Below are 16,896 nucleotides of genomic sequence, written 5' to 3' on the forward strand. Positions count from 1 at the left end.
CAATAGGGGGCGTGTGAGAGGCAACCACACATGGATGTTTCTCCCTCTTTCCCCCTCCTTTCCTTTCTCTCTAAAAATAAATCCATAAAGTCTTTTTAAAAAATGAGAAAGAGGGCCCTGGCCAGCATAGCTCAGTGGATTGAGCAGAGGCTGCAAACCAAAGTGTTGCAGGTTTGATTCCCAGCCAGGACACATACCTGGGTTGCAGGCCATGGCCGGCAGCAACTGCACATTGATGTTTCTCTCTCTCCTCTCCCCCACCTCCCCCCTCCCTCCCTCCCTTCCCTCTCTAAAAATAATAAACCTTTTAAAAAAAATTCAGTGCTATTGCTGTCATCAAGATATGTGATCTAGAATCATATATACATATTTTTTAAAAATGAGAAAGAGGGAAAATTATTTGTATCTCCCTCATTCCCAAATAAATAGCTTGAAATCACAAGTAGCTGCAGATTGCAGAGCCACCTTTTATTCTTCCCGGATGGATGGCATGGGCTGCAGGAACAAACTGCTCTGGATTTGTGCTCGAATGGGGGCAGGGAAGATGTACTGCTGGCCTCCAGTACCACCCGATCAGTCCCAGACATGGAGTAGCTTGGGCCTTTGGGGATGCACAGCAAAGTCAAGGAGCCATCCTGAGTCACGTGGCAGTAGCAGTTCAAGTCCCTGTCTCCTTTCCACACTCTGCCTGCCTTTCCCACTTTGGGGGGGCGCCATGGCATTGGGTGGCTTTGTTTACCCCTCCCCCCAGGAATTTACTACCCATTTAAATAACTTTATGTACCCTTCTGGCCATGGAATATTTAATACGTGCAGGTGAGATGGCATGAATAAGCTAACAGAAATAGTATCTAAAAACAGAAAAGCTCTATATTCAGATACCTAAACAAGGAACTTTGGCTTGTCAGCAGGAATTCCCAGCATACATAAGAAAGGCACGGGGAGGGGTATACGGGATGTGAGAACATGGGTCCCTCCCCAAGCTCCAGCCCCCCTCCCACCCTGTGGGAATATGAGGAAGGCCATTTGTAAGCGGACCGTGAGGCCGACCTCAGGAGCCCGGCCAGCTCCTCAGTCAAGAAATGAGCAAAGACAAACTGTTTTCGGATGTGAGCCCAGACTGTAAACAACTGCGGGGAAACAGCTAGTGTTTTGATCTCACAGCTTGCACATGAGCGCCCTGCCCACCCAGTCTGCTTTGTTTCCTGTGTTCTATATATCCCTGTGCTGGGAAAGCCTGGGTTGGGGCAGACTTCACCAGCTGGCCGCCACGGATGCACATGTAAGTCTAAATAAACCCACGTCTTTCACAGCCAGTCCTCTGGGTTTGCTTTGGAATCAGCAGGCAATGTGTGGAGTGGACCTTGGCTCTTGGCATAACAAGGAGGGAGCTCAGGGCAGAGCGCCCCAGCACTGTGAGGAAACTGGTTTGGAATCAAACAGAGATGCCTCCTGTTTCCTATTGTGCTTGGCCAACATTGGGAGATTTCCCACTCAGACCCTATTTCAGCTCTTGAAAAGCTCACTCTTGGCTGAGTCCCACCAGGCCAGTTTTACTCCCTTGTATTACCTGCCCCTAGAGACAATGGTTGATGCATGGTATACAATAATCATAGGTTCATTTAAATTGAGGGATGTTTTTAAAGCCCACAGATGGGATGGATGTGGTAGACTGATGGAGGTCTCCCAATTTTTAGCTAGGCACATGGTGGCTACAAAGACCACATTTCCCAGATTCCCTTGCAGCTAGCTGTGGCTATGTGACGGACAGAGTTCTGGCTAAATTCCTGGGTAGAGTCCTCAGGCTTCAGAAAGGAACATTCTTTCCCTCCACCTTCCTGCCTGGAATGTGAATATCCAGGCATCTTGGACCATGAGAGCAACAGGAGAGATAGCAGAGTAACAAGACAGCAGGAGTCTGGACCCTGGTCAACGTCACGCAGCAGAGCCATCATATCAGCCCTAGAACACCCACTCCCCTACCGTCAAGTAAGGAAATAAGTCTCTACCTTGCTGAAGCTGCCATTAGTTTGGGCCTCTGTCACATGCAGCATAATTTACAACCTAAGGCAGAGTTCTGCAAACTAGGGCCAAATGCAGCCTGCCTTCTGGTTTTGCAAATAAAGTTTTATTGGAGCACAGTCATGCTCATTCACTTGCATGTTGTGTGTGGCTGTTTTCACATAGGACAGAGGATCTGAGTACTTGCAACCAAGATCATATGGCCCACACAGCCTAAAACAGCTAACATGTAGTCTGTCACAGTAAAAGCATGCCGACCCCTTGTCCAGCTAATAGACATACACCTACTCTGAGCCCGAATGCAGGATTCCCACCCTGGGAACGATCCCCTCTAGCAGGGTTGTGTGCACGTAGTGTTTGGGGCAGGCCTGGCCAGCCTGGAGCTCTGTTGGGGGATCACTTTTTTCCAAGATACCAACTTCACCAAAACCAAACATTTCCTCTGGCACTGGGTGAAAGCCCAGAAGTTTCTGACCCAGGTGTTTCACACCTCCCCTGCCCCAAACTCAAGTATCCCACCCCACACGTGTTCTTGGGACAGACAGCTGCCCACCCAGGTACCCACTGGCTTCCTGTTCTCTCCACACTGCAGATGGCATGGGCTCCCAAGACTTCACACAGCATCACAGGTGACTCCCAAATCTTTACCTTCAGCCCAAACTGCAGATGTCCCCCCCATGAGACACAGCCACCCGGACAATACATGGAGTTGCAAACCTAACATGGGTCACCACAACTGCCACCATATTCACAAACTGCACTCTACTCACTTCTTGAAGAATCTGACGACTTCTCCCCCAGCCCTACTCTCCTAACTGCTCCCCTGCTGAGGATGCCCCTCCAGTCTCTGCTACAGAACATCCCCTGTGTGTATGTAAATCAGCTTACACCCTGCTCATTTAAAACCCTGCAAAGGAATCCCCTAAATAACTTCCAAAGACCTCACCCAGGCCCTCAAAACCCAATCACGACTGAGCCTCAGCCCACTCAGCAACCTCAGCTCCCTCCTCACTGTCTTCACTGCTGTCCAGCCACAGATGCCAGGCTGGCTTCTGCCTCAGGGCCTTTGCACTTGCTGTGCCCTCTGCCTGGAGGACTCTCACCCATAATTTCACAAGGCCACTTCCTCATTATTCAGGTCTCAGCATGTGCCACCTCCTTGGAGAGGTCCTTCTTGACCCGATTGGCTAAAGTAGCACCTTTAACCGTTACTCTAATATTTTCTCAGCACTCTTCAACACCTGGAGTCACCATCACACTTGTCTATTTCATTATTGGCATCCTCATTTTGGACTCCAAGCTCCCAAGGGCAGGTGCCATGTCTTCCTCACTGTTCACCCCCGGCACCTGGGATGGCACTTACCAAGGACACTCAAAAGACACCCCTTGACTTTGTGTGTCTGCCTGGCATTGCTTGGCCTCCGCCGGCCTGAGAGCTGGCTGCCTTAAGTCCTACCCGTAAGAGGTATGGGCAGAAGGAAGGTGGGAGGGAAAGGGTCTCGCCTGGCTCTGGGCTCCTGCTGGAACCCCTCCAGCACCTTTCTGTGCTCACACAAGGCACTGTGCCTCTCTTGAGGTTTAAGCACCTGCCCATGGTGCCTCATCACCGGTCCCTGCACCAGCCACACGTGGTCTGTTGGGTTCTGGTCACCTCACCTCTGTTTCTGTAGCACGGTCCTAGGGGCGGGAACTTCTTGCAGACACATTTCACGGTTATTTCACTTTTTCGTGTTTGCACTTCCAGCCTTGCAACACTCATGTGACCAGTTCCCTGTGCTGTAAGTCCTCTTGGGAATTCCTACCTCTGAGTGAGCCTGAGGAACTTCGGAATGACCCCACGGGCAGCAGACTGGGTCTCGAGTCCCAGGCTCTCACGATCCTTATGGATTTTTGCTAACAAATGGGTCATTCTCTACATGTTTGCTCAGAAAGAAAGCCCTGCCTTAGGGCAGAAGAGGCCTCACACACGCTGCCCCAGGAAATAAAATCCGTGTTGTTTTAATGAGCCATGCGTTTCTGCTTTGATGATTCTAAGATTCAATGATGCTAAGTATAAGCTACAGTGGGTGTGAAAGTCTCAGCGGATCAACGTCAGGTTCTGTGATTCGGGGCTTCTAGGATGAGAAGTATGGGTTTTGAAAGATGCTTTGGTCTAAGAGCCTGTAATAGGGATCAAATGCAAACACTCTTTGGGGCCAGAGGGGTAACAAGTCAGTGCAGCAAGCAGGCGTGAGGGGTCCAGATGACGGTGGCAGGGAATGCCCCGTTACTCAGCTCCAGCCAACTGCTACCCCCTGGGACTGTAGGCTCAGCAATCCAGATATCAGTTTCTCAAGAGAAGCCACAAAATTCCATTTCTATGTGAAATCTGCCCATTTGTAAATGGCGGTAACCAACATGACTTAAAAAACCTCAATGACCCGGTGGAGACCAAATGCCCCCCCTGGAGGTCAGTGGTGGCCAGGGGCAGCCACCAGACTGCCACTGCTGGTGTGGGGCTCTATGGTGAAGATTGTGTGCCCTGCTTCCAGCTGTCTGGGAGCAGACCTGGGCGCTGCTCAGTGCCAGCTGTGATCACTCGAGGCTAACTCAGGGTCTCAGTGCCACAGCTGTGTGGTTGTAAAGTGACATAACAGCAGACCCTATACCTCTAAGGATCATGATGATGGCTGAGACACAGAGAGAAGGCCAAAGTCAGTGTAGTTTTCTATGTGGCTGCGCCCTCTGCCCCGGTCTTCCCTCCATTCCTCAGCAGCCTCTCGCCTATGCCCTCTGCCACAATCATCCCAAGCGGACCCCCACCTCAGGGTCCCTGAGCTGGCTGTTCCCACAGAAGCCACAAGGCTCACTCCTTCCCTGCCTCCAGGTCCCTGCTCTAGCGTCCCTTACCAGTGAAACCTTGCGGACCACCCTATCTGCAGCTGCTTCACACACAAGCCTGCCCACCCCCTCCCTCTTCCTTCACAGCACTCACTACCGTCCGACAGTACATACACGTTATACTTCGGTGTCTAACACAGTGTCTGTCTCTCCCCCCGGGCAACGTCCACAAAGGCAGGGTCTTTGGTCGTCATGCTTACCAGTCTGTTCCCAGCACCCCAGACAGTGCCTGCATCTCACAGGTGCTCAGTAAACCAGGAGTAAATAAATCACAGTCCCTACCTCAGAAGAATCCGAGGCGATTGTCCACATAAAATGCTTAGCTCGGGGCCTGGTCCGCTGCCGGTAATTCAGGTTCGTAGCTGCCAAGCCTCTATGAGTTAACACATGTAAAGCGCCTTAGAACAGGGCTTGGCACGTAGCACATGCTCAGTAAATGGTAGCTGTCATTATAATTAGGCTTCTATTTTCAAAGCAGCTTTGGTGCCAAGCTTCTGTGAGTTAGTACTTCCCATCTCTGAGCAAGAGCCAAAGTTTGGACAAGGCTGTAAGGAGCCCCCCTCCCCCCCCAACCGCCACCTGGACCGTTCTCCCCACCAAAGTGCAAGGCTCCCTCCCTCAGCTCTGTCCCTCCCGCAGGGAGGACTACACTAGTTAAAAATCGCAACCCCCCTTCAGAATTCTTCTCCCTCCTCTGCTGTATTTTCCTCTACAGCAGGCACTGCTCGGCATATACTACACATCTCGTTTATTGTCTGTCCCCACCAGTGGCCCTTTCTGCTCCGCCCCATCCCAGGTAAGCTCCATGAGGACAAGCATTTTATTCTATTCATGGGCATATTCCCAATGCTTAACGCACAGGTCCTCCAAAGGTATTTGTGGAATGAATTAATGGCTCACAGTCCCTACCTCGGAGTTATTCTAAGGTCCTGATGATCTCATGCAAATGAAATGCGGAACTCTGGAAATGCTGGGGAAAATGGCAACCGTGATTATAACTAAGGTTCTATTTTTGTCAGTTCCTAGATGCACAACTCATTTATGAGGCAACACACACAAAGCTCTTAGACCAGCACTTGGCACCCGGGAAGCACAGCTATGATTCTAATGAAAGTCTTTTTTTTTTTTTTAATCCTCACCCAAGGATGTGACTATTGGCTTTAGGGAGAGAGGAAGGGAGGAAGGGAGAGGGAATGAGAGGGTGTGGGGGAGGGGAAAGAAACATGGATCGGCTGCCTCCAGCATGTACCTTGACCCTCGGAGATAGAACCCTCCGCCTTGTTGTGTACAAGACGATGTTCCAACCAACTGAGCCACCTCGCCAGGTCAGCAAGTCAAGTCCTGGGAAGGTTCTTAGGCAAAGTCACAGGGAACATGAACTGTCCTCCACAAAAGATTTTTTGCTTTCAGGGTACTTGGCTAGGTTGCCTTTCCCAGACTCCCGTGCAGTGAGCTACGGCCGTGTGACTATTTCTCGGCTAAGGGATGCCAATGGGAGCAGTACTGCCACCTCTAGGCTCTCCAGGCTCCCAGGCCAAGGCCACCCAGCGTGACCATGGGGAGGAAAAAAGGCTTAGGAGATGGTCTGGGTCCCCACATCGCCAGATGGAGAAGGGCTGCCTGCCAACCTGAAACACCTACCCTGGATGATTGTGTGAGCAAGAAACAAAATTCTGTTGTGTTTGAGCCTGTCCATCATGGGGTCTACGAGTAAATTTATGGAAACTACACTGAATGCATAGTGTTTAGTAAATGTTAATTGCCTAGGCAACAATTACCCTTAAGTTCCCCCTAGAAGGAGCCCAGGGGGTGAGGGGCATGCAGGTGGATGCCCAGGCACATGCCTCACAGCCTGGAGCACACACACACACACACACACACACACCAAACATGCTGGACTGACACACACAGAATCTGGCTTTATTCTGGCCTTCACACATACTAAGAGGACACAGATCAGCAGTAACCCCCCCCAAAGACCATTTCAAGCACCCGGTTTCCTCAGCTCCCTCTTCCCACCCAACCCCTCCTGCCAGGCTTCCTGGGAGGGGACTCGCCTACACCTCCCCCCGGGCATGCAGCATGAAGTGCCCGTGCAGCTCCCCGAGGTTGTCGAAGGAATCCTCACACTCCGTGCAGTGGTAGGTGCCCTCCTCGTCCTCATCCTCATCCTCCTCTCTCCCGGCGGGTCGGCCCTCCCTAGCCCGAGGGGGCTCTTCTTCTTCCTCCCCCAGCACCCTGCCTTCCGGGGCGGGGGCTTCCTGGGGGGCTGTGGCAGGAGAGCAGAGGCGGCAGGGTGGGGTGCCTGGCGGGGCCTCCCCAAGGGGTGAGCGGCCACAGAGCTGGCAGGGCTGGGCTGCGGGGCCCGGGGGCTGGGCTGCTCGGGGGGCCCGGCGGGACGGGCCGCCCCGGCCCCCACCCAGGCGCTGCTTCACCTTGTAGCCAGGGTCATATTCAGGGTCATCAGTGGTCTCCTCCTCCTCTTCCTCCTCATCTTCTTCCTCTTCAGAGTCCGGCTCTGAGAGTGTGTACTCGGAGTCAGAGGAATGCTCGGGGCCTGCAGGGGGACAGGCAGGGAAAGACAGCAGCATCAGAAGACAGAAGGCTACACCCAGGTGACTGTCCCCTCCCCGATTCCCACTGAGGCTAGTCCCCAGAGAGAGAGGGTGGCCTGGGCACAGCCCTGCCCTTCCCAACAGATGGCTCCCCATCCCACAGACCAGGCCTGGCACGTGGTAGGTGCTCAGTGTCTGCGTGTCAAGCAAATGAACAGCATCTTAGGGGCTAATAAAGACAAACCAGGAGTAAACATGGGAACAGTAAAAATGGCAGCAGCAGCCGCGCCCATCACTTTCAGAAAAGCCCTAGCCTCACATATTAACTCACCTAACCCTTACAGCAACCCTGGAGGGAGACATTATTATTATTATTATTATTCCTGAGTGACAAAAGGAGAAACTGAGGCACAGGGCAGTTAGGTCTCCAGGCACACAGCTCTAACTGGGAAGGCTAAATACGGGCGGTCGCCTATGTGAAATCATTTTAGGGAGACAAACATTTGAACAAGCACCTCCTAAGGCAGATTCAGGCTCGGCACTGCGGGGACACAGAGACCCTGCAGGAGTCTCCAGGCCCCAGACCCAGACAGTGAGGGCTCAGGTGGTCAGTTATGTCGGGGCCCTGGGGAAGTCAGGGAGGGCCTCACAGGGAGGGGAGGTATGAGCTGGAGTCTTAAAGAGAAGCAGGAATTTGCTGCTAGAGACAGAAAAGGTGGCCCCTGTGGGAGAGGGGCAGGTATTCAAGCCAATGAAAAGACACAGTACATATGGACTTTGACAGACGTACGTGGTTTTACACAATGACAGGGCCACACTTCTGTTGTGCGAACGTGACAGACAGCACTTACACAAATCTGGACCGTCCAGCCCAACACACACACCCAGGCTATCGCTCTACCTCGACTCTCCTGGGCTCTGGGCTGAGACGCCCCTCTCATAAAGACAGTCCTCATCCTCACCTCCTCTCTCCCAGGGGGTCGGGTGGGAGGAGGATGAGCACAGGAGGCAAAAGTCGGGTAACACGCACAGCCCTGTACACATGGAAGAGACTCGGGAAAACGGAGTAACTCACCAACATGGCTGAGCCGCCACCTTAAATAGCTCTTCAGCTGAAGACCAAGATGCTGGGGGTGGGGGATGCCTGCTCTGGCAGATTGCCAGAAAAGGCGGTCACCGAGGGGTGGGATGTTAAGCAGATTTAAGTCCTGGTCTCTGCACTGAGGAACATTTTAGAGATAAGGTAATCTCCTTCCTGGTAGCTGCCCGACACACCCTTACAAAGGGAAATTTCCCTTAAAAATGGAAATGCCTCTCACAAAGGGTAGCTGCTTCTTGGTCTTCAGAACTTCCCCCTGACAGTTATTTCTTGAAACAACCAGCTTAAAATAATCCTTATGCAAAACAGACCTACAGCTGACCTCTGAACAGAAAGGTCTGGACTGAGAGGGTCCGAGGAAAGAGCCTCGTCCCGAAGGAGCCTGAGCAGGTCTAACCTGCTCAGGCTCCGGTCCCAGGGCTAACTGCACACGGGGTGACCAAGTCGGCGCCCCTCTAGCCCCAAGGCCGCACACTGGCCAGGCGCATGCCTATACTGAATACTGCCGGCAGCGGTACAGCGGTGTGCATGTGATGTGCTGCGCCACGCAGCCACGATGGCTACAACGTCATGGGCAGCGAGAATTTTTCAGCTGCATTCTGATCTATGGGCCCACCACAGTATATGTGGTCAGTTGTTGACCAAAATTTCCTTCATTGTGTAGCACGTGCCTGTATAGATAGATGTCTAGTTAAGTGAATTAGAAGATTTATCTGTATGTATAGATATAGGATTGTGATTAAAAAAAAAAAAAACCTTTCTTCATTTTTAGAGACAGGGGAAGGGAGGGAGACAGAGAGGGAGAAAAACATCGTTGTGAGAGACAAGCATACACCACTGCCAACTGGGGGACCTGGCCCTCGCTGACTGGGACCTGAACCAGCGACCTTTTGGTTCACAAGCCAGCACTCAATTCACTAAGCTACACCAGCCAGGGCTGGCTGTGGCTGCATGCATGTGAAGGACATGTCTAGGACAAGTTTAGGTTAAAAAAAAAAAAAAAGAAAGAAACAATTTAAAGTCCATGCACAGGAAAGGGTGACACCAGCAGTCATTATGGGGGTGCACACACAAGCAATGGTCCAGGAAGGAGGAGCCCCAACTTTGGTGGCAGTGTGGGGATTACTGCTTCTTTAGATGCAGGGGCAGGAGCCTGCCATGAGTATCTCCTAGAGCTGCAACAGCCTTCCCTGCATTCGTCCAGGCCCCCCTTCCTCCCCCTTCCTCGGTTTTCTCTGGCAGCCCAGAAGGCTCTTATTACAACTGAGCTGGCCTGGGCCTCCTCACTGTCCCTCCACACCCCAGGCATGCACCGGCCTCAGGGCCTTGCCACCCTTCCTAGAGCGGACTAAGCCCTTGCCTCTGCCCCTCTGCCACATCTCTGCTCCAGTGCTACCTTCTCAGTGACACCCTGATCACTCCATCTAACCAGCAATCCCTCCCCAGCATTCCTATGCCCCTAACCCTGCTTTATTTTTCTCAACTTACTTTATGTAACACCTACTTGTGTGTTTACTGCCTGTCCCCCCGGAAGCAGGGACTTTTCTCTGGTTCATTTCAGCCCCAAGACCCAGACCTCCCTCCTCCAGGCCTTTGCCTCTGCTGTTCCCCCACCTGGGGCCACCTTTTCCATACTGAGCAGCAAATTCCTGCTCCCTTTTAAGGCTCCAGCTCACTCGCCACCTCCTCTGTGAGGTCCTCCCTGGGTCCCCTGGCAGTCAGTGTCTCCCTGCTCTGGGCCCCCCTAACACAACTGACCACCTGGGTCTGAAGGCTCCCAGAAGGTAGGACAATCTGTCTCTGTCCCCAGCAATGCTGAGCCTCCATCAGCCTTAGGAGAGATTTGCTGAATGACTGCAAAACACAGAGGAAACCTCTCTGGCCTTGGGATAGGGCCCCACCCCTCCATATCCTTCCACCTCTGACTTCACAGCACCCACAGGGTCTTCAATGACCACTGTGACTTCACCCAGTTGGCCTGTGAAAGGCAATCAGGTGGTCGTCCAGAGCTACCAGGTCTTTCACGTCCACTGGGACTTCCAGGACCACAGCCCTTTGGCTCCCACCATGTCTTCTCCACCTACGAGATCCTCACAGCCCAGCAGGTCTCTGGCATCCACTGGACCCTCAGTGCCCACAGTGTCTCCCATGCCTCCTCCCTCCTTGAAGGCTACTGAGTCAGCAATGCCCAACAGCTCTTCAGTGCCCACCACGCCATCATCAACAGCCCCCAACTCGGTCATGAGCCCCAGCAGTTCCAAGTCCACCAAATGGGAAAGCACAAAGACAGCCCCTTCTAACCAGCCCAGCAGCACGTCCCGAGTGCGCAGCAGGGCGAGAACACCTAGCAAGGCCAGCACCGCCACCAGGGCCAGCACCGACACCAGGGCCAGCACTGCCAGCAAGGTTAGCGGAGTAAGACGCCGCCAGCGGAAGGGCACACGCAGCCGGGGCAGAACTCCTGGCAGAAGGGGAGGCCGCCACTCCAAGACGTCACCCAGCAAGGTGAGAACTACTTCCCAGCAAAAAGAGAAAGGGAGGAAGAGTTACAGCAGGCCTAGAACAAGCAGCCAGGACAGGAGTAAGAGCCAGCGTAGAAATACGAACAGAGAGAAGAGTTACAGCCCACCAGGAACCTCAGGTATGGGGATGAGTTCCAGGCTGGCTGTAACCCCCAGCAGGGCAAAGAGTTATAGCTCCACCAGAAGGCCCTTCAAGAAGAAAGGTTTTAGCCAGTCTCCATCATGGAGGAGGGTGAAGAGTTACAGTCAGATAATCACCCTCCGCAGAAAATGGATTTATAGCCCAAACAAGATATCCAACATCCTCAAGAGTTATAACCAGGGTAGCGCATCCAGCAGGACCCAAAGTCACTGCCGGTCTAAAACACCCAGAAGGGCCAGGAGTCGCAGTCAGAAGAGGACCCACAGCAGGGCAAGAAGTCATAGTTCAAAGAGAAATCAAAGTAGGGCAAGGAGTCGGACCCGGAGGGAAACTTCCAGCCACACGAAAAGACACAGCCAGTCTAGAAGCCACAGTCACAAAAGAAGTCAATACCAACCTAGGACCCCCAGAAGGGAAAGAAGTCACAGCCAGTCTGGAAGCCTCAGCAGGAGCAGAGGTCACAGACAATCTCGAACTCTCAGCAAGGAAAGAGATCATAGCCGATCGGGGACCTCCAGGAAGGAAAGAGATCACAGCCAACCTACAACCCCCAGAAAAGAGAGATATCACAGCCGATCTGGAAGCTCCAGTAAGGAAAGAAATCACAGACGATCTAGAAGCTCCAGTAAGGAAAGAAATCACAGACGATCTAGAAGCTCCAGTGAAGAAAGAGACCATAGCCAATCGGGAACCTCCAGGAAGGAAAGAGATCACAGCCAACCTAGAACCCCCAGAAAAGAGAGCTATCACAGCCGATCTAGAAACTCCAGTAAGGAAAGAAATCACAGACGATCTAGAAGCTCCAGTGAAGAAAGAGACCATAGCCAATCAGGAACCTCCAGGAAGGAAAGAGATCACAGCCAACCTAGAACCCCCAGAAAAGAGAGCTATCACAGCCGATCTAGAAACTCCAGTAAGGAAAGAAATCACAGACGATCTAGAAGCTCCAGTGAAGAAAGAGACCATAGCCAATTGGGAACCTCCAGGAAGGAAAGAGATCACAGCCAACCTAGAACCCCCAGAAAAGAGAGCTATCACAGCCAATCTAGAAACTCCAGTAAGGAAAGAGATCACAGCAGATCCAGAAGCTCTGATATGGAAAAAGATCACAGTCTATCTAGAACCCCCAGGAAAAAGAGAGATCACAGTGGAACTAGAACCCCCAGAAGGGAGAGAGGTCACAGCCAATCTAGAACCCGCAGAAGGGAGAGGGGTCGCAGTCGATCTAGAACCCCCAGAACAGAGAGAGATCACAGCCGAGCCAGAAGCCCCAGCAAGTCAGCACACAGCCAGTCTAGAACCCCCACCAGAGAGAGTGATAACAGCCAATCAACAACCCCCACCAGAAGCCTCAGTGGGAAGGGATCCCCCAGCAGGGCACAGAGTCCCAGTCGGAATACAACACCTAGTGAGCCAAGGAACCATTCCCCCTCAGGATTTCTCAGCGAAGCTCCAACCCCCAGCCAGGATGCTATTCAAGCCAACGCCACTACCTCTAAGGCCACCTCACCTGGAGAGAGGTCCTCATCGTCTTCTTCCAAGCTGGCGTAGCCCCCAGTCTCAGCTGGCTCACGGGTCTCTGTCATGGCCAGAGGAGCAGACAGGAACAGAGCAGCAGCTAGGCAGTGTCCCTCCCTGGCCAGCTCTCCACAGAAACACCTCGGCCACAAGTTCTCTAATGCAGGAGGGTGTCAGCAGGTAGAGGGATGCTGGACAGGGAAAGGAAAGGCCTGTGGTGACTCAATAAATTTTTACACAGCATCTGCCTCCCCAGGCTCAGCTATGTGCTCAGTGATGGGGGCAAAGCAAAGATGGCCCCAACTCTGTCCCCAACTGCCCCACTGGGCTTTGGTTGCAGGCTCTGTCCCTGTGTAGTCTTCATTTCTTCATCTGGGCAACAGAGCTGACTGTGGTTCTTCAACGGGGCAGGGAAGGATAACATTCTAAATATTTATTTATTTAAAAGATTGTATTTATTTATTTTTAAAGAGAGGGGAAGGGAGGGAAGAAGAGAGGTGAAAAACATCAATGTGTGGTTGCCTCTCACGCACCCCCCCTACTGGGGACCTGACCCACAACCCAGGAATGTGCCCTGATTGGGAATCGAACCAGCAACCTTTTGGTTCATGGCCAGCACTCAATCCACTGAACCACACCAACCAGGGCAATTCCAAATATTTAAAGATGGGTACTAGCATGGGCATGAATCAAAACTGAGAATGGAACATGGTCCTATGTTAGGCATTAATCTGTTAGTCGCTGGACTACAGGAAAGTCTGAGTCGGAGGAGTATCCAAAGTGACAGTTGGGGGTGTGGACTACTTGGGGAAGTGGTGATATACCAACCAGTCCAGAAGTATTTAAATATTTAAACATTTGGTACGGCTGTGCTAGCCTGTGAACGTCAGCTGTGGTTCTGTATTAACTTACATTCTGGCAAGACAGTAGCATATTTTGTCGTGTATAATAAGCATCCATGTTTTTGGCTCAAACTTTCAGGAAAAAAACTTTTATTTTAATTTTTCAATTCAAATTTGTATTCACTTATTTTTAGAAACAAAACCAACTATCATATTCCAGGATATTATTTTGCATACAGATACTATTGCTTTCTAGAATTACACTTTTAATGCATTAAGCATAAATAAAAGAATTAAAAACATTTATGTAGATACAGAATTGGAACTACCTATGTGTAGTGTGTATCCTTATTTTTCCTTCAAAAAATTTGGGCATGCCCCTGCAGGTGTGGTTCAGTGGACTGAGTGCTGGCCTGAGAACCAAAAGGTCACCGGTTCTATTCCCAGTCAGGGCAAAAGCCTGGGGTGGGCTAGGTCCCCAGTGGGGGGCATGTGAGAGGCAACCAATGACTGTACTGTATCTGTCCCACATTGATGTTTCTCTCCCTCTAACAATAAATAAAATCTTTTTAAAAATTGGGGCAAAAAAGCATGTATTATACATGGTAAAATATAGGCATCTAGGTCTGAATCCTAAATCTGCCATATTCTGACTGTGTAGCTTTAAGCAAAGGACCAAGCCTGTTTCCTTCAAAAAAGCACTTTGGGACTTAACTCAGTTCTCATACCATGTTGAAACAGATTATGTCCTTTGTACACATGAAGATACTGACACAGGATTAACAAGTAGCCTAAGGTCATACCAGCTGGTTCACACACGGGCTAGGATTTGAAGCCACCTCCTCCTACCTCTCATAAAACAATCCCTCGGCTGAAAATATTTTTCTAAGATTCAGTACCTTCATTCATATAAATTGCTCATATATGTCAGGTACTCAGTGGCTGTTAGTACTTCCCACTTCGACTCTATGAACCCCAGCCCTTCCAGATTTCTCCCTCTCCCTGTGCATGGAAGATGCAGGACTTTTTACATCTGTGGTTCTTAGCAAATCCTGCTGTTCTTATCCAGAATATCCTCCTTCTCCAGCCTGGAGAACTCCAACCTGCCCTCCAAACCTTACCTCAAACACAAGAATCTCTGTACTTCCTTCCAGCTCAAATACTATGCCTACCTCTACCAAGAAGTCTTCCCTTAACTCCTTTCTCTCCCTCCTCACCAATACCTCCTCACACACACACACACACTCACACACACACCACTTCTTTGTTTCCCACTGCACTTCCTGATAGGGAGAGCCAGGCAGAGCAAACTAGGGAACGTGCTGGCAGCCTCAGCTGTGTCCCTCCTATGCTAAGGCCCATGCTGGGCACTAGGTATACAATGGTGGAAAATACACCAATTCAGAGCCTGGAGGTCAAGTTTAATGCTGGGGACTGGAAAGAAAACCTTAGGAGGATGACTGAAAAAGGCTGGGGCATGGGAGGGCTGGCATCAAAGGCAGGGGTTTTCTAAAGACACCTGGATATGACAGGCTTTAAGAGCAGAGAAGATTCACAATTAGCACAGAAGTTCTCACAAAACCCTATTGCCTGTAGGGCCTCATTTAATTTGGGAATTCTACTTTATGTTAAGATAAGGTTGCCAGATTTAGTTAATAAAAACATGGTGCCCAGTTAAATTTGAATTTCAGGTAAGCAAAGTAATTGTTTTATATGTATATTACATTCCATGTAATATCTGGGACGTACATTTGTTTACTGAAATCCAGTTTTTCAACTACTTTTCATGCACCACGGACAATCAGGACTTCCAGGTTACCAGGGTACCTTGCTCACCAGTCTAATCTGCCCTTTCCAAGCCCACATCACACAAGGCCCCTCCCACAGTATTCCAGAGGTCGGGCGGAGGCATTCCTCGGTGCACAAGTCCCATTCCTACGATACCTATGGCGGCCATTCTGGCTCCCAAGACTTCAGAGGGGCATAAATAAGGCTATCTCCACACCATGCAGAAGAGACCCCACGATCTCCTGAGCCTATAACAATCCACTCCCAAGATACCCTGCGCGAACATAATAGGCAGCCCTTCCCACAATGCTGGGGTAAAGCGGGCAGAGCAAAACGTTATACGGGACAATAAGGACCAGTCCCCACAATGCCCTGCACCAACTCTTCCCTCAGGGCTGTAATGCCTCAGGGCTGTAATGACCACCTTCCAAGGTGCTCTGCGTGGAAGCACTACAAGTTTCCAAGGTGCTCAGCGGAGGGTGTGTGACAAAAGGGGCCGGTTCCCTGCAAAAAGCTAGGATAGTCCTTCCCAGAATGCCCCAGGCCCCTGACGACTAGCGGAGCGACTCCCACATGTTTAGGACAGGCCGTCCTGTTTTCCCAGGATGCGCGAGAGCGGCACAGAGCCGCGTGGGCTTAGAAAAGAGAGCCTAGGTCTCGCCCTCAGGCCATCACGGCAAAATACCGGGGCCCGCTCCTCAGTGACGGGCGCCATCACTCCCATCATGCAGCGGTGCCGTAGCGCCCGCTTCCCAGCATGCCCCGCGTACCTTGATCCCGGACACTCACCGGCGAGGGCGGCCCCCGCTCCGGCTCAGCGGCGGCGGCGGCTACACGCCCGGGCTCGGCGCCTGCGCTGCAAGTAGGAGACGAAGCAGCGCGAGGGGCGTGAAGAGCCTAGGGCGCTTGCGCGCCGAGAAGAACCATTCCTGGCGCAGTGTGAAGAGGGGCTATGGACGAGGCCCACGCAGGGGGTTCCGGGCTTTGTCCCTCGCCGTCCAGATCTTTGGTACAGTCCGCAACGCGACAGAACCAGAAACTGGAGGGCTCGCGCGTGCGTTCCTTTATAGAAGATGGGATGCGCTGGGGGGTGGGGGACGCCAGCTCGATCCGGATCCTGGACCTGAGGCATGCTTATTTGCATAATCTTAAAAGGGGACTATGGGAGGCCTTGGGCACCGAAAGGGGCTGATTTGCATATTCCCGGGAGAGGCAGTACCCCAGCGTTCAGTAGTTAGCATATCTGCGGCGGGGGCCAGCTCCTGAGCACAGCGCTTGCGCACTGGGACTGCAGACTAGCGTGAAGTAGGTATCCCGGTTTTCAGTAGGGATCAGTTTGCTTCCCGAGAGCCTGGCCCTTAGCAACCCTCACAGTCGTTACCAACTCTCACAATTCTCCACCCACAACCAGGATATATCTTTACTGCTGTTTTATGTGGCAGGCCCTCTGCTAGCAGGCACTAGGGTTTTCGCAGTAAATATGACATACCTGGCCACCAGCCTCATGGCGCCGCAACCAAAAGAAGTT

The 16,896-nt window shown here is 51.8% G+C and overlaps 2 protein-coding genes across 3 annotated transcripts in view; both read right to left on the bottom strand.

Moving 5' to 3' along the window:
• IRGQ (immunity related GTPase Q) overlaps window positions 1–5,427 on the bottom strand; it is a 20,345-nt gene extending 14,918 nt beyond the window's left edge. Inside the window, exon 1 of the mRNA XM_036013010.1 lies at window positions 5,185–5,427. The gene's annotated coding sequence lies outside the window, so the exon portion shown is untranslated. The remainder of the gene's footprint in view (window positions 1–5,184) is intronic.
• Window positions 5,428–6,796: 1,369 nt separating this feature from the next.
• On the bottom strand, window positions 6,797–16,494 carry ZNF428 (zinc finger protein 428). 2 transcript variants are annotated; one of them, XM_028529675.2, is made up of 3 exons: window positions 16,158–16,494; window positions 12,731–12,929; window positions 6,797–7,459 (listed from the first exon to the last, which is right to left on the bottom strand). In XM_028529675.2, the coding sequence occupies exons 2-3, from the start codon at window positions 12,804–12,806 to the stop codon at window positions 6,960–6,962; spliced, it is 576 nt and encodes a 191-aa protein (XP_028385476.1). In that variant the 5' UTR covers window positions 12,807–12,929; window positions 16,158–16,494; the 3' UTR covers window positions 6,797–6,959. The 2 variants fall into 2 exon arrangements, with proteins under 2 accessions (XP_028385476.1, XP_028385475.1); XM_028529674.2 differs by having other exon boundaries at window positions 16,139–16,494.
• Between the last annotated feature and the right edge of the window lie 402 nt (window positions 16,495–16,896).

This window comes from Phyllostomus discolor, chromosome 12 (assembly GCF_004126475.2).
Source record: "Phyllostomus discolor isolate MPI-MPIP mPhyDis1 chromosome 12, mPhyDis1.pri.v3, whole genome shotgun sequence".
Classification (NCBI taxonomy): domain Eukaryota; kingdom Metazoa; phylum Chordata; class Mammalia; order Chiroptera; family Phyllostomidae; genus Phyllostomus; species Phyllostomus discolor.

Bases quoted from the DNA above. Each gene is read 5' to 3' on its own strand.
- ZNF428 (XM_028529675.2), bottom strand. From the start codon at position 12,806: ATGACAGAGACCCGTGAGCCAGCTGAGACTGGGGGCTACGCCAGCTTG. The intron at 7,460-12,730 runs GTGAGGTGGCCT...GTCCCCCTGCAG, and splicing joins CGATGAGGACCTCTCTCCAG to GCCCCGAGCATTCCTCTGAC.